Consider the following 26,886-nt stretch of genomic DNA (forward strand, 5'->3'; position numbering starts at 1 on the left):
TGGATCTATGACAAGGAATCTCCGCCTTGTGCTCCACGGTTGTTCCATAATTTCTCTCTACCATGCATAGACACTAAAGTACTCATAATATTTGCTCAGGAAGAGGATGTGTAGCCTAACAGTCTACATCTTGGGGCTTTCCTTATCTGTAAGAGCTATTACTATAAAATCCAGTTTCCTTTAACAGCCTAGGCACACAACTCTAGAGTGGTGATCTTCAACATGGGGTGGGGTTCCCCAGCAGGTGCACACATGATCCACTGATGTCATGGAAGAAAATCTTAGAACATCTAGTCGTTTTTTATTTTGGGGGTTTTTTGTTTGTTTGTTTGTTTACTGGTGAGATGTGTAATCAATAACATGCTGAAATCACAGGTCTAAGTGACACAGTCAGCCTTCACTTTTCATGAAACTGAATAGCTGGGGGAGGGGAGGGCAGGAAGGAGTGGGGTAAGGAATGTGTTTGAGGATACTCCCTAGGTTTCTCTTTGGAAAAGGAGATGAAGACCAGATCAAAGGTGATGGATGCCCCTTGTTTCTGTGTCTGCCTTAAGAGCTTTCTGACGTCAAATCTCAAAGACCCACCTGATTCCCTCTCCCCAGTCAGATGTGATTTGTTCTTCTCTGGGACCCCTCTTTGCCACTTCTTCCCTTGCTCAAAGCTCACTGTAATTTCTGATGTCACTTGAGTTTTTGTCCTGTCTGTTCCAGGTTCTCAGCTCTTTGAGGGCAGCACCTATCTCTTAAGTTATCTCCTGAAGACCTTGCACCTTAGTATCTGATGGAGAACTCTTGGAAACATAATAAAGCTTTCATTTAAAAAAAGATGACCTTGTCTACGGTGAGGTCACTGGGCACTAGTCAGTGTTTTCCTGGCTTTGAATTCTATAGTCAGTAAAAGCTCAAAAACAGATTTTAGGCTTGCCACCTTATGTCAGTCCCCTGAATTATTTTTGCCTAAAGACTTTTTAAAAATTACTATTTATTGTCACTGCCATTTCATTTATAAAAAAAAGGAAAGAAAAAGGACATTTTAATACCACACAGCTAGAAATGATATAGTCTCAGAAAGAAAAGATCATCCTTCCCGAGAAAGGACTCTGGGACCTTATGCTGCCACATAAAATATTTTTATAACGTCCTTACTCATCATGCCCTAGTCCACAGTTCACCACTTAGGAATCTCTGAGGTGAAGGGAGGCAACAACACAAAAACTCCAATCAAATCACTGATGGCATTTTGCTCCCCACCTGGGTGGTCAAGGGAGAGATAAGCCCCTTGTCTGAATAGAACTAGGATGTGTAGGGTGTAAGATGTTTGTGCCACTTTGTCTTCATCCATCTGTCTGCCCATTGGATATATCTTTCAGGGCCCAGATCCCCAGCAAACAAAACCCGAAATGTCAATCCAAGGCTTTTACCTTAGATAACATCAAAACCCAAAGAAAATAACACCTAATGGTGGAATTTCAAGTGAGCATGTGGCCTATCCTTTCTACTTGAGTAGTCCCTCAAGTCACAGCATATATAAGAGACACAGGGTCTCTTACACCTGATCAGAGGGCAAAGCTCCCTATAGATCCCCATGAAATGTTGATACGGTTAATTCTATCATTTGGACTAAAAACAATGTATACCCAGAAAATGATTATGTTGATGGTACTACATATAGGTAATCAAGAAAACCCCACCTCCAGCCACATACTGCCCACATGCACACAAAGGGCTTGAACTACACATGAGCAGCTCTTGCTAAGTTCTTCAGTATTTATTTGTTTTTTCCTATTGTTTCTTCATTTTGCCAGGTGTTAGCACATGCTACCAGACACCAAAGGCTTAAGAAAAATTAGGAGAGAAACTCTGAAATGGAAAAAAATTATATTCATTAACTTAATGTTTTTCTGCAATAATGCCAGTATTTGACATGAACAGCAGAACACGAGGGTCCAGCTGGAGGTACATCAGTGTTCCTTGGGAGCATAATGATAACAGGCCAGAATAGTTTACATTGGGTCTGTCCCAGAAATTCCAGGTGGCCACAGACATGATCTTTTAAATGAACTGTCCATTTCCTATTGTGCAATAAATTGTCGCCAATTGCCTGAAAAATATCAGGACACTTGATCCGACCAATATTTATTCTGCCATGTGTAGGGAATGTAAGACAGACTGGGAAGTACAGCTGGAGCCCCAAGTCATCTTGATGATTTATAATGACAACTGGCAGAACATTTGGAACCAGGTATCCTAGAGAATGTACAGTAGCCCTATCAATAGCATCATCCAGAGCACATCCCTGGGACTGGACTTAAGGTCAAATGCTCGCTGGCCCCAATCCCTTGACATATACAGGGACTTCTCCCCAGTCCCCTTTCTTGGTGTAGACAATAGGCTCTGTCCCCAGACTATGAGAAACCCAAGGCCTCCCCATCTGCCATGTGCTAAGCTCCCTCACCTGTTCAATGCACATGGTGGGAGGGGTGGGAGGAATGAGGGTGGTGATAAGCCCCAAGTTGGGCACCACTGTAGGCAGCTACTTTGAAGTCATGGCGCTGGGATTGCCCTGGCTACCCTTCCCATAGTACCTGGTCATCTGCCTGAGCAAAGAGAGGCCAGCCAAATCCAGCCTTTCCTGGTCCTGCAGGCAGAAAGCAAGGGGGGGGTGGATCCTGGTGCAAAGGCCGGCCCCCCATCCTTTACCCAACCCAGCCTGTGGACCCCACCACCCCACCACCTCTGCTACCTCCACCATCTCCCCTAAGGCAAGCTGTGAGGTAAGGACCCTCTCTCTTTGTTCTAGGGATTAAACAATGAAGCCCAAATTCCAAGCACCGGAGGCAATTAGGGATTTAGCATCCCTTTAGCTGCCTCACATTTTCTTTCTAAATTGGAGCTCTAAGACTCAGACTTCAAATACGCAGAGATGGTAAAACAGCAGGCTGAACTTCCTGAGGAGCTTCATTCGCTTGTGACTGTGCCCCCCCCATCATCGCCATGACACACCCACCTTCACTCGCCCAGCAACATTCTCTCTTAGCTGTGGGTAAGAATTCTACCTGTTGTACACAGTAAATTTCTCGATGGCTGTGAAAGAGATTCTTGCGGCATGGGGGAGGAGCCTGGAGTGTGCATGTGCTGAGCATACCATGGGCATGTGCCCTATAATGATGAGGAGCCTGCTGAAGCAGACACAAATTTACAGGATAAAAATCTATCATCATACTCTAACCCAGAGCTTCTCCAATTTCAGTGTGCACATGAATCCCCTGGGGATCTTTTTAAAATGCAGGTTTTAATTCAGTATGGCTGCATTCCTACCAGGGGCCCAGGTGGGGTCCCCACTGCTGGAGGGTGGACCACATTTTAAGTAGTGAGGGGCCATAGGCAAGTTGGGGTTGGAGGGACAGCCCAAAGTCAAGGGGACCATATTTTCTGAACCCCAAGCCAGGGCACACGGTCTGAGGAAAGATTTGGGTTTGCTTCCTGGAACCAGTCTGGGAACCATACCAGGATGCTGAAGCTTTGCACTTCCGGGAATATTCTCAGAGATTGGGGCTAGTGGTTCTCAAACTCATCTCCTGAGGACACACTGTCTATAAGCTGGACCCAATAAAGCTGCTGTTGCAATCAGATCACTTTTGTTTTCTCCTAGACCACTGGAGAGAAATGTTAATGCACTGATTTTGCAAAGTTACAGTTTTGTCCTACATATTTTCCTCAGCTTTAATTGGAAGACTTCGAGATTTAGCTATGGCAGGATAATCTCTGGTAGGGGAAAGGCAGCTAATGGAGCAAAGAGGCAGTGACGCCTGAGCTTCACCACCTCTGGGGTCCCCCCTGCAGCCCCACTGGCCCCACATGGCTCTGCAGTTGCCTAGTGTTTAACACTCCGGGGCAAGCATCAGCCCTCCTTTGACTTGCTGTATTCCCACTGGGACTTCAAAAAAGTTATTATAGTATATAACATATGAGGTCGAAAGGGAAACGTACCCAGAGAATACAGGGAGCCTAAAGCTTGCCTGGCGGATGGCTGGACTGTTCAGGAGAAAAAGTTGAGGGAAACTAAGCAGGGGGGCGTGAGCAGGCAGACAGGTGAGAGAAGGAAGTGGGAAAAGGGGAGGATGGCTCTGAGCAGGCTGACAGATGACTAGAACCTGCACGGAAATTCGGCCAGAGAGAAATTCCCGGTGACCTAAGAACTTTTATGAACTGGAATGTCATATTTAAGCTTTTCACAGTACTGTGATTTAAAAGCCCTTTACTAACTTGAACCTTCAGGAAAAGTTGCTGTATTCACCGATGCATGCACGCAAGGACACACACACACACACACACACACACACACACATACTGGAGTCTGGCTCAAGAATCTAAAACATCAAACTGATGGGCCCCAAAATGTTGGCACAATCTGTAGGCCTGGATCCAGACACAGGACCCAACTTCAAGGCCAACCTGGAGGGAGTTATTAGACCACATATCGCTAGGTGTCGCCCTCCTAGGCACACTGTGGTGAAAGCAGAGAGAACAGGCCTGTCCCCTGCTCACATCCTTCTGGATTCTGGAGGACAGGAGGTGGAGAGGGGAGACAGGGGGCAACTGGGGCTTCGGTTTGAGTGGGGGTGGAGACGTGGGGTTGAGGTTAGAAATCTGAGATGCTACTCCCTTATAAGCGGAGTGGCCAGGTCTCCAGAACAGGATGAGCAGGGAAATAAACACATCATAAAACAATCACTGCAGCATGCATAAACAAGAATTACCCAGATTCAGTAGGAAAGGACTCAGTTCACAGGCCAAGGCTGCTGTATCTGCTAACAAGCACTCAAAAACAACAAAATCAGCAAGCAAACGGCAAAGGGCTTCTTATGGAAAACCAGAAACTGTCAATCCCGCTTAGACAGCTCGATTATTTGTGAACCTGTTTATGACTTTATATTTCATTGTGTATTTATAGATAGCAAAAACTACTCCCAGCTCATACAATGGGGATTAAATAGGTCAATAATTCGTGGTGTTTTAAAACGAGTGACACTATTTCCAAAAGCTGGGCACCTGAACCCATTTGTAGACCAATGATTTATGAAGACCGACAACAAGTGTGCAATTGGGAAGATGGTGCAAATCCTGGGACATGTGGTCATCACTCTGATGGCTAAGGTGCCTATGTCCGCCTATGTGTATGATGCTCCCAACAAAGGACGTCCCCAAATACAGTCCTGAATCCCAGCCCAGCAAATAAGGAAACTTTCCTGTGGCAATATAATTTGCTCAATCCAAAACTTATCTCCTTACCCTCCAGTTTTCAAGAAACTATTACAAGGATCGGGGGAGGGTACTCTAGACCCCCAAAGCATGAGAGCCACAGGCCTCCTCTTCCTTCTGACCCTGCTTTCCCAGACACTTGCAATGAGACCACACGGCATCTCACAGCTCTGGGTGAAGGGGACTGGGGTGGACATACCAGCATGGGACATCTCCCTGGGCACAGAGGTTTCCTTCATGCTCCCGAAGCACTTTTTTCAGGCTTCCATTATGTGGTACTCAAGTTGCTTTTGAGACAGTTTTCCACTGTGTTTTAAAAGCCAGCTCCGGCATGTCTGTAAACATCAGTTCATATTCCTGGAATAAATCTTTTTTGTGTTCCGTTCTACTACCCACAGGGGTACAGATGGCATGTTTTATGTGGTGACCACTATTTACAATTCAACTCCACGGGGGCCCATGAGATGCCACAAATGGAGCCCACACAGGAAGACAGCCCTTTGGGCAGAGACATTTGTCCCAACAGGCCAGGAATGCCAGGAAGGGACACACCCTGAAAGTACACGGGGACCCGCTGTTGCTAACATACATTCTCCATTCAGGGCCGGTGGCGGGGTCCGGGGCATCCCCGGGAGACACACAGAGACACAGGCTTTGCCCAAGTGAGTGTAGGGTGTGCTCGGCCAATGGCTTGGAAGGGTGGGGCGGGGGGGGGGGGGGAACAGCACACACAAAATGCCCAAAATTGGCTGTAGAGTTAAAAACATCAACAAAGCAAATCCTTCCCTACCAAGAAGGCTCACCACAATCATTTGCATGTTCATGAGCATCTGCTAGCTGAGTATCAAAGTATCCTTCTTTCTATTCTGATGGACAGCCATTAATCACAGTAGATGTGACCTTGTCAGCACCTCAATGACTGAATAATAGAAGCAGGGTTTTTGCGTGGGGGAGGAGAGGGGGAAAGGGAGAGGAAGCACTTCACTCCGAAGAATCCTCTGAAGAAGCCACTGCTGTCTCTGTCTCAGACTAAGATAGCATTTGCCGAAAATGTCAACAGATTGCTTCTTGAGTTGGAGTTGTGCAGACATCAAAAGCTTATTTTAACAGGGCATTTTGCTTAAAATCACTTGGTTAGTTTAGGCATTTAGAATGCCTCTTAGTATATAATTTGGATCAAGAAGTTCTTGTTGAGTTTGACTGATTTAGCATAAATCAGAAGGACATACTGGAATAAACTCTTCACATAACCAGAGCCTTTAGGCCATTAATGTAGTAAAATTTGCGCTTTGTTTGCGGTGAATTTTTAATGGGGTCTTTTTTCTTTCTTTCTTCCTTCCTTCCTTCCTTCCTTCCTTCCTTCCTTCCTTCCTTCCTTCCTTTCTTTTTTTTAACGCAGCTTAGTTGCTATGCAGAGGCTTAGCGCTCCTGCACGGGGATCAGTTCCAGACTTTGGTTTGATTTGAAACAAGCCTAGCAAATTTGCCTGAATGTGATTTCAAAAGGTTTTCCTGTTTTCCTATTTCTCTCATCAGGAGATTAAAGGAAGGTGAAAAAGCAAGTCCCTATTTGAGTTCAAATGATACTGCTCTGATTTTTCACAAGTATTTGGTATGACTGAGTAGACGACCACTACCCCTCCAAAACGCTGCAATAGCTCGCGAGGACCGGGTCTCGGGGAGCTAATTTCAAAATGCAGATTACTTATACTTGCAGATAAAGTCTCTTTCTTCCGGGGCGCCTGGGTGGCTCAGTTGGTTAAGCGACTACCTTGGGCTCAGGTCATGATCCTGGAGTCCCGGGATCAAGTCCCGCATCGGGCTCCCTGCTCGGCGGGGAGTCTGCTTCTCCCTCTGACCCTCTTCCCTCTTGTGCTCTCATTCTCTCTCTCCAATAAATAAATAAAATCTTTAAAAAAAAAAGTCTCTTTCTTCCATTCTTACTTTTCATTCAGTCTTTCTCTTTCATGTTCTCTCTCCATATCACGTTGAATAGATGTGACTCAAAAAGTTAATGGCAATTGCGCTCATCTTAATTTAGCAAAGAGAGAAAGAGCAAGAGAGAAATGAGTATAATTTGCAGATCCGAGCGCAGGTCATTACAGGTGTGTTATATTAGTGTATTCATGAGCCTCCCGGGACAGGCATGCTGAGATATCCAATAACTTTCTTAATGTGTAATTACACACCATCGGACTATAATTGATTAATTGAAAAGAGAATGTAGGCAGATGTGAGGGCAAGACTTCTGCTGCTCATTAAATGAATATGTCCTTGCTTCTCTTTAATAAGTTAAGTGGAACTACTCAAAAGCAATTAAGTCAGTAGTGAAATTCATTAAATTTTAAGTAATTATTGGTATTAAATTCTGTAATAAAATCCAAGACTTTGCGTAGTTCTATATCAAAAAGAAGTATGACAATTCTGTGGGACCAATGCAGCAGAATGAGGGTTCCAGAGAAAACTACACCTTGGACCCATTGACATTTTGTGTGAAAATCACCTGAGAGAAAAAGAGAAAGAAATGGGGGTTGTGGGTGGGGGAAGGCATTCTGGAACCTCTGCTGACTATCCTAGACTAGCCAGAATGAGTGTGTCCCTTAACCCTAGGAAGGTAGTGGTGTTTCTGAAGTCATTCTTTCACTTAAAATCTTAATCTACAGAGTTCAAAAGGAATGGAAAAAAATACCTGTTTTTCACTCTAATGCCTTCAGTACTCCGTTTGCTCTCTTCTCTAGCAGTTAAATTCAAACATAAACATGAATTATAAGGAGTTAAATGTGATTTGGAGAAAATTCTTTCCAGGCTCTATTCTTTCATTTGGGAAACAAACCTGAGCTTTTGGGGTTGGAGGGAGAGGTTGAGGTATGCCATAGCTTAGGGAGTGGCCACAGATTGTCCTCAGAACCCGTAAGTGGCTTCCACACCTTCTGCCACTGTTCATTCTGCCCAGGCAACTGGACAACTCAGAAATGTGTCAGACAGGAACTCAACTCAGCCAATGCACGGCATTTCAGACATTCCTGACAACTCCCCAGACACAGGGGAGAACTTGGCGTCTGGGCCGGCTGTGGAAAAGTGCCAACTGGGAGCCACACCGGTACGGTTTGTTCATTCATTCCTACAGTTAGTATTTCTTGAGCACCTAGTCAAAGCTTTTTAAAGATGACTTTATAGCAGTCTCTATCTATATCGTGTATATATATAATACAAAGTAAACGTAGAAAGATCTTGTGAAGTGAGGAGTGGAATCCTGCAAAAATGTAGTCCATTTCGTACCCACTCAGGCTGATCTGGTGCCCTGCACATAGTAGGCACTCAGTACGAGTTTGCTGACTGAACGATGGAAGAAATCGACAATGTGGGACATGAAGAAAGCATGATAGTGTGTGGCACTTGCATACAATTCCCTATTTAATTTTTGGAAACAGTTCACATTACACATGTTAACGCTTGGCCAGGATAAGCCAAAGAGATGGTGATGATGGCTATTGAGAGTGAAGGAGAACTGATTCCAGAACCTTCATCTACTCCCAGGCTTCTGCTCTAACCATCAGCATCCTTAATAGTCCTGTCAATTCTTTCTTGCAATAGAAAACTGAAAATGTAAACCCACGTATTGTGGTCATTTTTTTAAAAAACGGTAGATTCAACCACATTTTTTTTAAAACTTGTACTTCCAAATCTAAATATAACTGTGTGTGGTTAGTTGCACAATTTAAAAAGGAGGGATTGTACTTTTATTGTTTGCTGGGGCTGACACTTTGAGGATGTTGAGAGCCAGTCTCCTACATACAAGGCTGCAAGGCTACCGGTCCCCATCATGGACCCTGTGAGAAGCATCTCCACAGCCGACTGACTAGACACAGAGAGAGAGCAGGGAGATATGTGACTCACCATTCCCAGCGGGAGGGAGAAAAGCATTTTATGTATACCCTCATTTCTGTTGGAAGAAAAAAATTCCAATCCTCACACACACTGTAATTTTAGAAAGCATAACTAAAGCTAAAACTAAATTAGACTAACTAGGTATATTAGGCTCAGAAAGAAAAAAAATCAGGGCACAAGGAAAGACATTAGGTCTCATTTTCTGTTCGCATGTTTTTCTGTTGTAATGGGCAATTTATTGTCCCACAGCTCATTTTAATCTTGAACCTTGATAATCTGTGTAGGGGCAGCCCAACTATTTCAAAGAGAAGTTCTAGCCCAGGGAACATGCTCTCCAGCTTTCTTGTGTTCACTAAATGAGGTTTTCCTCACACTGTGTTGGAACTTTGTTTCTTTGTTTTCCATTTTTACAAGTGTAACAGGTCCCAAATATATTCCAGACAGCTAAATCAGACCAAAGGAAAACTGATTTATCAAATCAATAATTATGTGCCTAATTTGATATATTCTGAAACTTACAAGCATATGAATAAAGAAGATGGCCAAAGAAGTGGGTGATGGTGTTCATTTCCAAAAGAAAAGTGGAGTTTTAAAGGGTCAGGTAATTAGAGTAACTAGAAATGTAGGATTATAAAAATTTTAATTTGAGGGAATAAATAGCATATCCTTTTTGTATGAGACTTTCTCCCCCAAAGCCATTTGATATTCATTTAATGTTCTATCTTAATAAACTCAATATATTTAATAAATTGTTTTTTATTTGATGAAGATCTTTAAAATTTTTAGGGTCATTCCTGAATAAATACCAGTTCTCCTTCTAGAATCCTGAACATGCAAGGTATGAAGAATAAGTCAGGTCCATATAATCAAAAGCTACGTATAAAATTTTTGTCTTCATTAAAAAAAAAAAAAAAGGATTCTACACTTGTGGTTGAGCATAGCATACTGCAGAGTTGTCCAACGACACTATGTTATATACCTGAAATTCATGTAACATTGCGTCAACTATACTCAAATAAATAAATAAATAAAAGGATTCTGAAGAGTCATGTGGATTTTATTTATTGGCATTTCCTTCCTTCTCTTAAAAGTTGAGTACCGAAGAGGGATTTTATTCCCTTTATTAGTTACCTTTTATTGACTGCTTATTATATGCCAGACATTTTATATGTATTATCTCATTTAGATTTGACATCAATCCTAAACAGCTATTATTTCTGTTTTACAGATGCAGAAACTGACTTTCCCAAGACTACAAAGCTAGTAACCACATAGCCAGGAAGTGGACCAAGTCAATGTGAGTCCAGGGCACAGACACCACATTGCCTCTGTGCTGTTCTCTAAGGGAAGAGACTATTACATTCTTGTTAATGGAGGTTCTACCCTTCTTTAAATAATCCAAAATTAAGAACCTCCCGTTTGTATTTTTACAGTTCCAATCACACTGATCCCTGAATCATCCTGGATCGCAAATATGTGAAACGTCAGGGTCTTGCTTCTACTTTGATCTTGTTTTTGCCACTGACCACAACTAGCTACTTACTCAATTAAGACTGTTATCCAAAATCTAAATTTATAAGAAAATTGGCGTGAGATGAAATCTTTGCCTGTTATTTATATTAGCATGGTCATAAGAACTTGGTGACCAATATTTTTGGCCAGCCATTTGCAGTCTCTTGCCTTTCCAGCTGTGAGAAGCCTTTGTCCTCATCACCGTGTGCCTGGACCATACTAACCACCTTCCAGAAGTCTCCCCATTCCCGTCCTCCAAACTGTGAAAGCACTGCTTTCATAATAGTACTTCCTGGCTCAGGTACCTATGACAGAGCCCCACATCCTAAAACACCAAATGTGAAATTAGCTGCCTGTTTCTCACTGTTTTTATTATCTGACCACAACCTACCAAGTTAACTCCTCTCACCCGGCATGTCCGGCAGCCTCTCAACTGGCCCTCGCCAAGTGCTCGCTGCTCACCTCCTTCATCGTCATTCCCCACCCAGTCTTCTCTTTCTCTGGGATACCTTTATAATGCACACTCACCCTCCAAGGACCAGCCCAGGCCCCGCCTCCTCTGAACATCTACTCTTGATGACTCCATCCTACCATCTCTTCCCATCCCTTTACTTCCTTATTGCATACAGAATACTTTAATATGTATTTCTATTCTCTAATCAGCATACCACCCATCTGGCACTTTGCTATTCACTGGAAGTTCATTGTTCATATAAGGACAGTTTGTTTATAAACTGCTTATGAGAAGGATCCACATTTTATACGTTGTTTGCACTGCAACACATGACTTTTAAGCACAGCACTGGGGAAACTGAAAAATAGCTGTCTTCAAAATCTTGGTCACACACACACATATCATAACCTCCTACTCTCATACTCATTCCCCTTTTTCAGATGTGTGTCCATGACACTAAATACCCAGATTTTTAAAAAAGGTTTTAAATCTTTATAGACATTGCACTACATTATTGACGTTGTCTTCATGCAGTGTATACAAAAGAAGAAATTAGAGATATAAGAAGCTGTTCAGACCAAAATAACCAGAAAGAATATATCCCTTGAGAAAAGGTCTTTTGGGTTTGAATTATCAGGACCGGCTGTCTCCACTGCTACAGCTCAATTTCCAACCTGGCTGATTGGACGACAGTCAGAACACTGTCTAAAAATCAAAATGCTGGGCGCCTGGGTGGCTCAGTCGGTTAAGCGACTGCCTTCGGCTCAGGTCATGATCCTGGAGTCCCGGGATCGAGTCCCGCATCGGGCTCCCTGCTCGGCGGGGAGTCTGCTTCTCCCTCTGACCCTCCCCCCTCTCATGTGCTCTCTGTCTCATTCTCTCTGTCAAATGAATAAATAAAATCTTTAAAAAAAAAAAATAAATAAAAATAAAAATAAAAATAAAAATAAAAATGCTAAGGAAAAATGAAAATAAATATTTCATTACAACTTTATTTTTCTATGTTATTTATTTTATGTATTCAAATGTAAACATCAAATTATTATAGAAAAAATACTGCATAAATGAGATACGTTAAATGCCACAGGCTGATAAGCACTTCTGTAATGCTCTAGTTTATTTTCATTTTCCCTTATATATGTATCCACACTTCCACATAGGATATAACAATCTGCCTTCATATAGCATATTTTATACATATATATGCAACCATGTCACATATTTTCAAAATTCAAGGTATCTGGCAAATATATAAATATTTCTCTAAGCCAAAAACTCCTCATACATTTATCAGACAATTTAGAAGTTAAAAGCACCACTGATTGAAATGGATATGTAACAGAGGCTCTCCAAGTATTTTACACATTGTAATAATCTGGACACTTTACATGTAAAGCTAATTATCCTAGCACAGTGAACAATATTTAAATATTGCCCTCTTCCCACCTCAGGCTTTGACACTTAAAAATGTTTGTATGGGTTTCCCCTCTTTGTTCACACAAAGAAGTGTGTAACAGATCCTGCTGCCATATCAAAATCAGATTCAAAATTTCCATGAAAATGAAACCAAACCATATTGAGATCTGACCACTATAAAACAGCAGAGTATTTCACATAATGAAGTTAAGGGTATAACGTTACCTATACAAGTTGATATCCTGGATGTGGATTATGAAACTTGAAGTGTAGGAAATGCACCCATGTGTACTTGTCTCTTCAGTAGGTTGGGAACTTCTCTAGGAGATGTTGGTGATGGTGACGATGATGGGTAAAGGCCTCCTGATTTATAAAAAACATACTTTATCCTAATGTAACCTACAGTGTGTTTTATCAGGAAAAAGAAAGAAATCATCGCTCTTCTACCAATGTACCTTTATGAATTTTCAAGAGAAATATTGGTGGATGTGCAATCCATGGTAGAACATTAAGCAATTTTACGGATAATTAAGGGAAAAGTTGTGCTTATTATTTTAAACCTGGCTTATCTAGGGTCTGTCTTAACTGGTTCAACATCTTGCTTGAGAAAATGAACAAAGCCATCTGTCAGCTCCACTGAAGGGAAAGTATACAGCAGTAACATGCTCAGCCGCGACGACCACAAGCCAGCTCCCCACTTGAACTTGTCAGTGGCCGATGCACAATCCAGAGCCAACCGTAAGCATTTCGCTTTTACCTGAACTAGAGCCAGGGGGATATGTTACTACATGCATTCATTAAACAAATAATCATCGAGCACCGACCTCCACAGTTCATGGAATCTACATCATCATCGGTTGTTAAGATACCATTATTTTATACCACTCTCAGGGAAAAACACTGCCAATTAAAAAAATGACAGGTCACCAACTATAATCTGCAATCCCATTTCTGAGATGTTAAACTGGTAGGGGGAGAAAGTGCATTTTACAATCCATGAAATGTGCTGTGGGCAAGCGCCTGCTCAGGGATACAGTGAGGGAAGAGAAAGCTCCTCCCCCACAGAGCTCTCAGCCAAAGGGAGCCTCATCAGGACTTAAATAGAGGCTCCTCTCCTGGTTGTATGTGGTCATGCAGTAGGAGAAGAGATCCCTCCAGGAAGGCCTGACATCTCAGACCAGAAGACTGGGAAGTATACAAAATACGTGATTATGAAAGAGACTTCAAGCCAAATGCCATGAGAAAATACTTTCTTTTAATGATTCTTGTTTGCCTGAATCTGTCCGTTCGCAGCTTACTCATGGGCTTTTATCTTCCTTCTTCCCTTTCAAAATTCCTTCTCACCAGTCCCCTATCACCCCACATCACCGTCTCCAATTTCTTGCCTCCCTTATTACTCACATATGTCAGTCTTCTCAACTCCAAATATTTTTCATACCCTTTCCCTTTTTCTCCCAAGAGAATTTGGTTAGCTTGTTCTTCTAGCCATAAACCAAACACGTGACTGAATATGATGAATTTTAGTTCTGGCTGGTTACTTGTGTGCTTTTATATTGATAATTGATATCCAATCTGATTTTCTGGATTTGCTTGATATATGACTGAGAGTTTCTGTGAAGCCACCAGAGGTGACTTTTCTTTGGTATTTTAGGTAATTGTCCAGTTCTAGCAATTAAAGCAATGAGGGAGGATATGACTGACATATCCTCTGACTCTGGGTAATGGTCAGAAATCTCGAAGGATATAGATCAGCTCCCTCTCAGGAATAAAACAGTACTAAATCAAAAGGGATCAGCCCTTTTTTTAATGGCCTTACTGATCATGAAAAGAATCCAAATCTTCAAAAGAAGACATAGCACTTATCATACATAATCTATTGCTGTCAGATTTTTAAAAATAATATACTCAAATGCTTATATCATATTGAAAAAGATATTTTCTATAGTCTACCAAACTAAAAAACATGCACTTTGGTTCCTTTCCCCACAATTTATTATACAGTTGGGCATTCTCCAACATTACAGGCCTTTCTGAATAAATTCCCCTTCCTGACATTCTCATAGGTGTTCTTTCTGGCTTCAGAACTCTCCCAAAGAATTGTTACTATAAAGAAGCTAGAAAGAGTGATTCTGAATTAATTTCTTAATTCCTTCATTCCACCAATATAGATTGAATACCTTCTCTAGCCCTGGAATGGAAAGGTGAATCAGACCTGGTCCCTAACCTGAGAAGGCAGCAGTGAGTCTTGGTGTGAGCAAAGGTCAGAGAGATATGGGTCAAACCTTGACTCTGCACCTGCTCATTGGATCCCCTTTCCACCCCCAGTGCAAGGAACATAACACCTCTGAATTTTAACTTCCCCACCTATAAAGTGGAAATAACAATTGCTGTTTAGCAAAGTTATGGAGAATGAAGGGTCTAAAGGAAAGTGTATAAAGACCAAGCACAGTGCTGGCATATTGGAGACTCCCCACAAAGGATGATTTCTTGTCTCCTTTCCTTAACAGCCACAGCCATTTGCTACTGTAGTTATTCCCAAGTATAAATTAAATTTTTTCCTTTGCTTTGCACTTAATTTCTTAGTTGCATACTTCCAAGATTAACAATTTTACTACTAAATGGTAGGGCAAGATGAAGGGGTCTTGGATCATGTAGAGAGTCTTCCTGAGGTTATATTTAAAAAAAAAAAAAAAAGCTTAGCTCTAAGAATTATCTGCAAATATATCTTGTCCTCCTCATTGTTCACAAGGAAATTTTGTGGCTTTTGCATGCAAATGTGCACATCCAAGACTTTCAGATAATCTGTTGCTAGAGAATGTGGCCAAGTATGGTATCCTACGATGTGTTTGAAAAGAAGCAGGCTTGGCAGAAATAATCATAATCATAATCACAACAACACTGATTGAGTACCAACTGTTTGCCAAATACTGTTCTAAGAACCTTATGGTTGTTCATTCATTTGGACCTCATACCAATCCCACTGGACAGATATTGTCCTCATTTTACAGACGAGGACATGGACATTCTGTGACTTGCCCAAGGTCACACAGCCAATGGGTGGAGTAGTGGAGATTCCTGAATCCGAACCAAACAGTCTAGCTCAAGAGTCCAAGCTCTTCAATACAACACCATACTATATTTTGAACGTTCTCTTTTCAAAAAAAGTATTGCAATATTGCAGTAACTCACAAAGCAGCAATATCTGCTATGCAGCCAACAGGCATCTCTAGGGCCTCCAGCATAAATAGGCAAGTGGGTAGATGCTCAAGGGTTTCTCTGAAGCTAAAATATTACATACGGGCTTCTATGCAAACCAACTGGGAAGAGACTCTAGTGAGAAAATAAGGGCAGGTACTTCCAGCATCTGCATTAAGATTTCGTCTAAACTAATGCCACCTTCTAGTTCCATTTTATTCGTCATAAGGCTAACATTTATTGAATTTTTACTGTAAGATGCATACTTTTATACATAATCCCATTTACTCCTCAAACCAATCCTATCAGGTACGTACCGTTTATTCTCACTTTGTTGACAGCAACACTGAAGCTCAGGGCAGAGAGGGGCTTGCCCCGGCTGCACAGCCGGGGGTGTGCGGAGCAGGCACTGGGACACCCACTCTTATCTGCCACACCACACTGTCTCCCTTGGAGTACACAGGGTCCTCCACACCTCTCTCTGGCTCTAAGAACCACTGTGATGTACTGCGTGGGAAGTCAGCATGAAAACCAAACCGTCATGCCTCTGACCTTTCCGTGCAATGGCCCAGAAACCAGAAAGGCAAAGATCTCCATGGCTTGGAAAAGGGAGCCTGCCGAGGACCAAGGGTCTCCGATCAAATCGAGGGTCCCCGATCAAACTGAGGGTCCCTAACCCCAAGAAATGCCCTTATACGAGTGCAGAAGCTGGGGAACGCTAGCCCTTATCCAAGTGGCTTCTCCCCCAAATAAAGAAACTAAAAAGAGAGTTGAAATGGGTTTGCCTAGTTGGGGAGTGAAGGGAGATGGTCTACCGCGGTGCAGAGGGTCTTTGTACAGGAGAAGAAGAAGGCTCCGAACCATAAGTGTACGGCAGCAAGGGAACCAAGAGGCTGGCGAGAAAGGGAAGCAGAAAACCAGAGCCCGTGAAACACTAGCACCTACGGAAACAGAGGGCTGTGTGGGTGGAACACGACAGCCCGAGCAGAGCACACCCCCTCTGCCTCTGCCCAAGAAGAGAGGTCTTGCTGCAGGGCGTCACCGTGCCACCTCCATTGGAACTGCCCCTTGCTTAGTCTAATGTTGGTCCTTCTCTTTCTAAAAAGCTCTATTTTTCTAAAACATATTTCAAAAAACTGCAGGAGCCCAGTTTGGGGCAAAACAGCACCAGACTAAAGGGATCTGGAGGGTGGGTGTGAAATGGTGGGAGAGGCCCACTCTCTCTAGATAGCAACTGGTCCCTGGGGTTTTCTGGGTCATTGACGTGTTTGGGGCTGTTACAATGACTATTTCGGGAAACTGGTACACGGCATACTACATACACAAATGTCATATGATATTTTATTTGATGTGACGGAAGTCCAAGTGTGTCACCACGAATTTACATTCTCAGTGCTTTGTGCTGCTCAGCTGTAACATCAAAGCAACTGCTAACTTCAAACTGAGCAGGGGCATGAATCTAGCTTTCTGTTACACCAAGTGTTAAGCGGAGGGTCTTTGGTTAATTACACCTATTTTGAAGAGCCCATCAAGTTTCAAATGAAATGTGGCTGTTTCTATCACCTTTTCAGGGCGGGGGGGGGGGGCGGATAGGCAGTTCTCATTAAGTCTCCATGATCTAGCAGAAAAGTTCTAGCACTAACTAATATGTGACCACAACCCCAGAATTACCCCTCGCTGATGTTGTGAGGCCAACATATGCTCATGAGCTGGGCTGAGTTGCAAAGATCTGATTTTATTTTTAAATAAATACATTTAGAACCAGGGCCCTCACTGGCCAAGTCACTACTGACATTGTGGTGTGTTGTTTTACCTTCAGGGCTTTTTAGACTAGATCTGATTGTCCAAGACTTGCAAGGTTGTACTGAGGAGGGAGGCAAGAGCACACTGCATAACCAAGAGTCATTTGTTTTATGCGTACTTAGTCCCAAAGCTCCAATTCCCAATTTAACCAGTGTCAACAGATTCTTTCTACCCAGAAAAGTGGGGGAGCTAAAGTCTTTACCAAAAAAGAAGCAAAAAAGCTTCTTTGTTTACAATCCTTCAGCATAATAGAAGGGGGATGGGGTGGGTACAGGATAAAGCGATAGATGAAGCCAAGATTAATAGTTGATCATTGTTGAAGCTAGGTGATAGGTACAGGGGAGTCCATGACATCATCTCTCTACTCTTGTGCATGCTAGTGTTTTTCCATAATAATTTTTTTAAATCCACAGAAGTACTAGGAATTTCCATGAAGTAGAGCTACTGAAGTCCAAACCTGATAGCGATGGTGTCCTGTGCAAACAAACCAGCTTGCCAGCTCAACCCCTTCTCCTTCAGGTACTCTATACTCCGGTCAACTCAGGTGCCACCTACTGGTGGCTCACCTAGTCTATACTCTCCCACCTCCTTGCCTTTGCCACGCTATTTCCCTCGGCTTAGAATGCCCCCTTTCCTCGGCTCCAACTATCAAAATCCAACCATGGAAGGCCTAGGTGAAAGGTATCCTCCTCCTTTGTTAAGTCTCTAATTACTACATTTGGAAATAATCTCTTCCTCCTTTGTACTCCAGAACTTTGCTGGTGCTCTCTTGGGCACAGCCAACTGTGTAATGATAACAATCATGGCAATAAGAAGAATCATAATAGCAGCTAGTTCATACTGTGTATGAGGCATTTTAAATATGTCATCGCTCTCAAGCCTTACAATATCTTCTGAGGTTATTACCTTTTATTATCACACTCTACAGATGAAGATCTGAGGTTCAGAGAAGTCTAAGAGGATCCACTGTGATGTAATGCCAGATGTGTCACCATAAATTTTAAGCCTTTGTGCTTATGATCCTTAGTGATACCACCAGAGTAATATAGCATAAGTTAAAGTCTGGCTGGGGCAAAACTGTAACTTTCAGGAAGACCTGAGAGCCCATGTTCCTGATGACTACAATAGTGTATATGCCTGTTCCTCCTATTGAATTGTAAGCTCCTTCTGGGAAGGGACTGCGCCTTTTTCCATTTCGTGTCCCCCAAAAGCACTGGGTAGTACAATTCCATGTATACAGATGATGCTCAATAATGTCTTGCTAGTTGAACAATGTATTAATACAAAGCAGTGCTGCCTAAGGACCATGTCCAACGTTTATAACCCAACTTTTGTCTACCTTCACAAGGAAATGAGATGGACAGATCAGCCCATAGAAGATCTGCCTAAGTATCTCTCCTCCCCACCACCTCTGTTCACAGGCCACAAAACTAAAATGGTTTTCATCTTCTCCCTACCCTGGCATTCTAAGTGACCAGAAAGAATTCTTCCCTGATGCTATTCTTATGTAGCCTCCCAGCTGTGGACTCCTTCCCCCACCCTCTGTAAAACTCCCACCCCTGACAGCCCTAGGAAAAGCCAAAGGGAGTCAGACTTTGTCTCGGTGATGACTTGGGAATCTGGAACTGAGGAAAAACAGGCTGATTTCCCCCTTGAGTTTCCTTACTCTTATTTCTCCTTTCAGACTTCCTAAATCTGCTTTCTTCCCAACCCAATTACACGAGGTTGTTGTTGCTGTTCTTTGATTATATTTTTGACCTCCTTCCTGAATGCAGTGATGCTCTCTGGACTGGCCTTGAGAACACCTTGGGAGTAGGCTTGGGTGCCTTCAGTTCCTTCCCCCAAACCCTCTCAACATTCCTCTTCTTTTAGCTACAGGTCTTCTCCCTCCAAGGACCCAGCTTCTGCTGTATTTCTGCAAGGTCTTACTCCCAGCTGGCTTTTAAGAACTGAGAAGGTCCTGGATGATGAGGTGTGAGCTCATAATATGATAAAGGTCCTCCTTTCCCTATAGCTCATATATGAATATGAGCATTGTAACTGAGGAAAAGAAGAGGAGAGAAGGCCTTCTAGTCCCCAAAGAATGAGGCAATAATGATAAAGGGACCAGCAATGGAGGTGAAGTTTGGGGCAGAGGCTAGTCACCTGCGCCTGACTCTAAATGTTCCCTCTTCTGGACTCCCACAAGCTGTGTTCCCGGAGTGTTAATGCGATGTGAATTTCTATAGCTTCTTTTATTGGAGGTTATTTGCCTTGGTCATAGATTTAGCTCTGCCAGTAAAATATCCTGGTGTGTGTGTGTGTGTGTGTGTGCATGTGTACCTATCTATGAAGAGGTAGATGGGGCTACACTGAATTGTGTTATATCAAACAGTCTCAAGCTTTATCTAATGTCACTCATCTTGGCAGCCTTGCATTTTCAAAATTAATAAAAAGCATAAGGAAGCTGCTGCACAATCACCAACCAAAGAATCTTGGCCACCAAGCTAAATATCTAGTCATCTGTGTTGTACATTAAGTGTGAAGGCACATATCACAGTTTGGGATTTAAATGGAAAAATCAATACCCTACAGGAGTCTCCAGTTGCACAGCAGATTTTTCTATCAGCCAATGCTTTGTTTGTCAGTGCCTTCTGATTACACATCCTTGTGCATTCCAGGCATGGATTTTGCTTTGCTTCTGTTTAGGTTACTTAACCCTCTTCCAAGAAGCAGAGGCTGGGGGTGTGGGGGAGAGGGCGGAGACAATAAACAGTCACTATTAAAGTCTGAGGCAAGGTCCAAGCTACCTGGCCAGGGCACTTTCTGTCAGCCCCTGTGGTCCAGAGGGTTAGCTGCGTAGCCCTGTGTCCTGATCGCTGGGAGCCTAGAAGCAACCTGTGGCCCCAGTGTTTTCTCCCAAGGGCCATCGGCATCCCCCACGGGGTTCCTCCACTTTCTAAACACACCGCTGCTCTTGCTGCAGGGAATTATGCAAGACGGCTCTTAAGCTAAGAAAGCACTTTGGAGCGGGACTTGCAATCTTTTTTCATGAAGTCTTTAAAAATTTGCTCTAAGCTGCACTAAGAAAACTCCAAGGACTTCCTATTTCTCTCTTAAGAATGTACAAGTCTCTTTCATATAGAAACATAACTTCTCCGGGCTTCATAACCAGCCAAACACCACTGTTTCTCTTGCAGTTGAAAAAATTAAATTTCTCCTTGGAGAAAAATAAGCTTACTTGTTTTTTCTCTTTACTCTCCTTTTTCCTTTATCACAGAAAAGTATGCTGATGAAAATAAAGCATTTCTAACAGTGACGAGAAGGACAAAGATTATACCAATCTCTCAAAACTACTGCTAACACAATATTGTGTTTAAGCATAGCAATGATTAAACATATATTTTCTCTAAAGATAGCTGGAAAAGATGTTCACATGTATGTCTTACTTCCTCCTATATAAACTGACCACAACCAGGACTCAAGCATGTTCATTTTACCAATAAATATTTTTTTAAAAAATCAAATATGGCATATTACTTTTAACAATTTCTCTAAGAAGAAATAAGATACTCCCCAATGCATTTTGATACCAAAACATAGTATAAATGGCCCACAGCCTAGGGTCTTCTGCTGGATAACCATAGTCATAGGTGAAATACTAAAACGGAAATGAATGAAAAAAGTTTCCCCCAACATAGGTCACACTAACAGGCCTGGAAATTGAAGAGCCCTAAGATAAAATATAAGGTGAGCTGAATTTTCAGAAAAAAAAAAAATTGCATGTATAAGCAGCAAACTGGCCTGCGGATTGGTGGGTCAAGGGACAGGACACAGAGTGAGTGGCGCTATTGTAACCATGCAGTCTGTGGAGCGGGGAAAGGCGTTTCTCACTGGCAACATCCAGCTGCTGTGGCTAGGATGGGTAAGAACGGCATTTTTCTCTCTTCTCCTGCTCTTTGGACACCTTGTTTTTAATGAACAGTTGGTATCAGAGCTAAGTCCAAAGACTGTTACAAGTGGGCTTTCCTAATGCGGAGACCTGGCAGAGCTGAACTGTGTTCGGCCAAAAAACGAAATAGAAATGAGACTACCTCAGAATGTAACAACTGAGCATCCTCATTCTCTTTCAGTGTTTTCATTTAGTTGGAGCAAATGTTTTTGCTTTAATGCAACTGAAGAGAAAAGAACATTTAGGGACAACATAGCTAGATCCCTCATAAAGCTTCATTTTCAAAAGCAGTGTTTAAATCTCTAAATAAATGACTATTCATTCTCTGTTTACTTTAGGTAAACAGAAAATGCATTGCAGAGCACTCATTTTCAAAAGCTAATCAAGAACATTAGGTCCCAACAGATTCATTTAATAGAAATATAATAGGCATTCCTGCCTGCTTTTCATCTTGTCTTGCTGTAAATGCTAAAATGAACAGCAAATTAACCCTGCATTGGAACAGAGTCCCTGTCACAGCTGATATCCTCTCTCTCACGACTTGTAAACATCCCTGCATCCTGTCGCTGCTTTGACTTCTCCTACATAGAAAAGCAGAAAGTGCCTGATTGAGTTTGGCAAGAGAGTGTAGGAATACTTGAATTCTAAAGGGAGTACTGCGTGTCAACTCTGCTATCTTTCCTAGCAGAACAAAATATTACCATGTTGTCTCCTAAAATAGTGTACAATTAGGAAGTAGGAGGAGGAGTGGAGGTGGGATTGTTTTTTTCCAAGCTACATATATCAACTGTCTTTCTCTGTATTTTTAACTTTACTAGCCATTCTCCAAATGGCTGGTTATAAACTACTATACAAAACAAGCTAATAAAGACAGGGCCATCCAAGCTCTATAATCAGATATAAAAGATTTGCAAACAATTTGAGATCTTATAATTCATATTCAGTGATATCAGAATTAGCATTTAGAACTCTATACAGAAAAACTATAATACTTCATAAATTATGTAATAATGAACAAACCCTTTCAAAAACTGTTTTCACTGTGCTAAAGTAACATTCTAGACTTGTTGTAAGTATGTTATTCTTACAAGTAGTTCGCAGTTATTCTTGAAGGCAAGCCTTGGAGTTTCCTTAGCATAGTGCTGCTGGGGAAAATTTTCAGCATGTCCATCTTCATCTCTAGCCTGAAGGGAAATATAATGGCCTATTTAGGGACTTACAAATAATGGAAGAAAAAAAAGCTAAAAGCATAACAGCTCAGATCATTAAACAAACGGGAATCCAGAAATAACAACATTATTAAGAAGTTTGTTTAAATACGCAGTACGCCTTTTAGATATCAAAATTTGGGATTTATTTTTCTTTACATAGTTTGGTTTGAACATGCAAATTCATCGTGGTGTAATATTTTAAATGATATGAAGCAAACCAAAATCAAGTAATTTTGTTGGAAATTACCACCACTTCGATCTTCCAGTGACTTTTCGTTGCACATTTAGGATTATATGACATACGTACGTGTTTAAACTTTTTGGCATGCTTAAGCAATCTCTAGATAATGCACTTTAAAAAAATTCTAATAGCAAGGCCATAAGAAAAGCAATTTGCATCGTTATATTTTGCATTGTAATACTATTAAAGATAAACTGATTCCCCTTGATTTTTAAATAAAGATCTGAAAGGAGCAATGATCTAGTAAGAACAATGATTCTTCAATTGAATGCAGTAAAAAATAGATTTAATTAAGAAGCTGCATTAAAAGTTACTGGTTATTTTGATCTACACTGTTAATTAAGAAAGCTGAAGTTTAAATGGAGACATTAACAGAACCCATTAGCAATACCGCTTGCATACAGTCTTCTCTTCCTAATCTCCATCAGTCTCTGGTTTGGAGTTGGAGAGAGGGAGAGGTAGGTGAGAGGAGGCGTGTCTGCAACACACTCATTAAACCATTCATTTGGGTGACACTTGCACCCCGCTCTGCTCTCATCTCATCTTAGCCCTAACTGCTCTCCCTTTCCTGGCCTCCTGAAATTCACAGCTGAGCTGTCTCCCTCACATATGGCTTGCATATAATTATGCATATTCCATTTTGCACTGCATTAAAATGATGAGCTCCTGGCTCCCTGCCAGCTGATTTTAAAAAGCCCAAGTGAAGTAGGAAAAAGGAGAGAAACACAGGGAGAGCCGCACAGGAAGCAGCAGGTAGTTCTGTCTGCTGTCTCTTTAGATAAAATGTATGTCTGGCACCAAGGAAACAGCTGAGAACTACCTGTTGTGATGTATGGATGGAGGGGGGAGAAAACAATGTGTCTACGTCTGTGGCACAGTGATGACAGCCCTTGTGTATTGTTTTTCCTTTCATGGAGTGAAATTTGCCCGCTGACAAGTATCACTCAGAGCTCCTCTGCTAGACTGGGGACTGTCATTTTAGAAATGGATCCAGATTTTGTCCATTTTAGGAGGTATAGCTTGTCTTTAATAAAGGCTTCTGCCACTTATTACAGGGAGGGAACCGGATGGAATTTGGAAATGGAATGTCATGGGCAGGGATATCTGGGTTATAAGAAGTCGGTGGGAGAAGTCTTTTTGGTTTCATTTTTGAAATTTATGAACACCTCTGGGACTCGGTGCCTTTTCATGACACCTTTTTTCCCCCCTGCCAAATCAGAGTAACTTAAAAAATGCCATTACAGGATTGGACTACATGTGACAGAAAGCATAAGCATCATTCGCATCTGGTGGTTATGCAGGCACTGAAACCAATGATGTTCCTTCTCACAGTGTCAAGCTCTAGGCTGCAGCTACATCGGGGTCTAAAGCCAATAGAGTCTTAAATGGGGCCCACTTTAAAGTGGAGTATATAAAAAAGGCAGCTGGAGGAAAAACAGTAAGATATCAGTGGGTAGGAACAATGTTACATCTTCGATTCTTTGTAAGTGCATTTTAAGCCACTCTGCGAGGTCTCTTGAGGGCAGGGACCTCATCTACTTCATCTTTCTTAATTCTGCCATGCCCAGCGCCTTACTTTTAGTTAGTACTTAACAAACATTGAAGTGGTGGGAAAAAAAAAAAAAACATACATGGATAGTAACTAGACCCTACCATAAACAACTCTGCAGAAAATGCCACCTCAAAATATGCTAAACTTGGTGGTAGGTTTATTATATTCCTGATGCACTATGATACATATGCTTGGAAACACACTTAGCATATAGTTTACGAGGGCTACTATTTACATATACATGTCTATATTCAATATATATGTATCTTGTGTATAAATATTCATAAGGTGGAATATGTTTATTACGCATGTACTCTGTGTACACATTCATACACACCAGATGCCTGGGGATATTTTCAACATTGGTGGCAAAAATACACCCATCCCACTTACATGTAAGGTGATCACAATCCTTTTTATGTTTTTAAAGGACAAAAAAAAAATCCCATGGTGTAAGATTTGAAGGTGCTTCCTCAAAGGAGCTAAAGACTTCATATAAAGCCTATTAATTTACGAGGTTGAATAAAGCAGCAGAGGAAGAGAAAGGAGAGGGAGTCTGGGAGAATTGGAAGTGAAGAGAGAAAGCCAGAAATCTGCTTCTTTATTGAGCCGTATATTTGCCTCTGCATCAAACTCCATGGTCCTTGGAACAGTCTGCCTCTCACAATCAACCTGATTCCAGAGTCTAAGACAGTTCATCCTGCATTTTCACCACATGCCACCGAGTTGGAAAGCACACCACACGCACGGAGACCGAGCGCCAGCCCCCTCACGTGTATGTGCAGACACAAGCACTCACCCACTTCTTGCCAAAGTAATTCCTTTTGTATTCTGAAGTTCTTTTTTAGAGTAAAATCTAAAATTACTCTTCCTAGACCAAGTGAAATTAAGTGCATTCATCGAAGGCAGTAGTTCTCTCCTCAACCGCATGCCAGAGTCATCTGGGGTGGCTTTTTAACATTGGAGCATGTCCTCCCCCTTCCGCCCGACTTTTCCAAGACTCTGATCTAAATGGACCAGGGTGGGGCCTGGACATGGGTGGTTTTTTTTAAAAGCTCTCAGGGGACTGTAATGTACAAGCAGGGCTGAGAACCACTGATCTAAGGAGCGTGCCCAGAGGAGGGGTATAGAGAGGAGGCCCTTGGCAAAGTGTTGGCAGAATGTTCTCTAACCATGTCCCAACCTCACTGGACTGAACCACTCTGCAACAACTAAGAGGATGTAGGATATGGCCCTTGAGATGGTTCTTATTCTAAAGATTCGAGAGAGGACATGACTAGCTGCTTGCAGGCAAAAAATTCCTTATTTTAGTCCCTGGCATGACAACTAATCTTGGAAGGACTGCTAGACCAGTTCCTCAAAAGGTCTTTCTGAATCTCTCTAACCAAGTCAAAAATCCCCACCTGCCCTGTCTTAGACTGGACACAGGTGTACTTTTATGTTGTCCCCCCCACCACCACCCAAGGACTGCACACTTCCTAAGGGCAGGGATGGTGCCTGGTTCCTCACCATTGGACCATCAGGCCCTGCCACTACTCGGTGCACAGTAATTATTCTGTGGGAATGAGCTCTGTTTTCATTTCCCGCAACTCGATGGTGATGTTAGACAAAATCCTAGGAGCTTCCTTACCCTACAGGTAGAATCATTTTAGAACGTTTTATAGTCTGTTTTTATTGAAGCCAGTGCCTTCTTCTGCCTCTGCCCCATCTGGGGTGGCCGACAATGGCGTACTGAGGCAGGCAGGGAGGGGTGTGCAAACCCTGCAGATACTCAACATCTCCAGCCACAGTAATAACATGAAGCAGAATGACTTTTAGCTGGTTTTATTATTGTTCTTAAATTCTCCGTGGACAATGAGTTCCCTAACTGCCTGTCTTGGGGCAGACCACCCCACTGCTGGCTCTTGGCATTTCCTGGGGCCAGGAGACCTGTGTTGATGTCTGACTTTGTTCTGGAGTGACCAGTTCTGACAGAAGGAATGCCAAGATACATGATGAACTAATTCTCTCCATGTGTCTTATTCTCAACAGCTTTATTCTGACTAATATGCTGGATATTTATGCCAACTATGGGGAAAAGCAAATGGGAAGCTATTTTTTTTCTTACATTTTACTATAAATACGATTGTCAGACCTAAGGTACATTTTTCATCTATTATTCTAAGAAGGCTCCACTTCTTGCCATAAAATAGAAATAAAAATCCTTCGTTTCAACTGCAAGGGGATTTCCCCATCTTGCTGACAGTCATGCATCCATTTTCATGTTGTGCCTACCATTTGAATAAATATTAGATTGTGCGAGAAATTTAGACTATTTGCCTCTCTACTTCTAAAATCTCTGGCTTGGGCACCTGGGTGGCTCAGTTGGTTAAGCGACTGCCTTCAGCTCAGGTCATGATCCTGGAGTCCCTGGATCGAGTCC

General features: G+C 42.1%; 1 protein-coding gene across 1 annotated transcript in view; it reads right to left on the minus strand.

Annotated features, from left to right (window-relative positions):
* Positions 1-26,886, minus strand: part of LOC110583359 (sine oculis binding protein homolog) — a 159,182-nt gene that overhangs the window by 43,889 nt on the left and 88,407 nt on the right. The window contains exon 5 of the mRNA XM_044917440.1: positions 22,549-22,644. Within this exon, the coding sequence (XP_044773375.1) occupies positions 22,549-22,644 (96 nt within the window). The remainder of the gene's footprint in view (positions 1-22,548; positions 22,645-26,886) is intronic.

This window comes from Neomonachus schauinslandi, chromosome 8, assembly GCF_002201575.2.
Source record: "Neomonachus schauinslandi chromosome 8, ASM220157v2, whole genome shotgun sequence".
In the NCBI taxonomy this organism is placed as follows: Eukaryota; Metazoa; Chordata; class Mammalia; order Carnivora; family Phocidae; genus Neomonachus; species Neomonachus schauinslandi.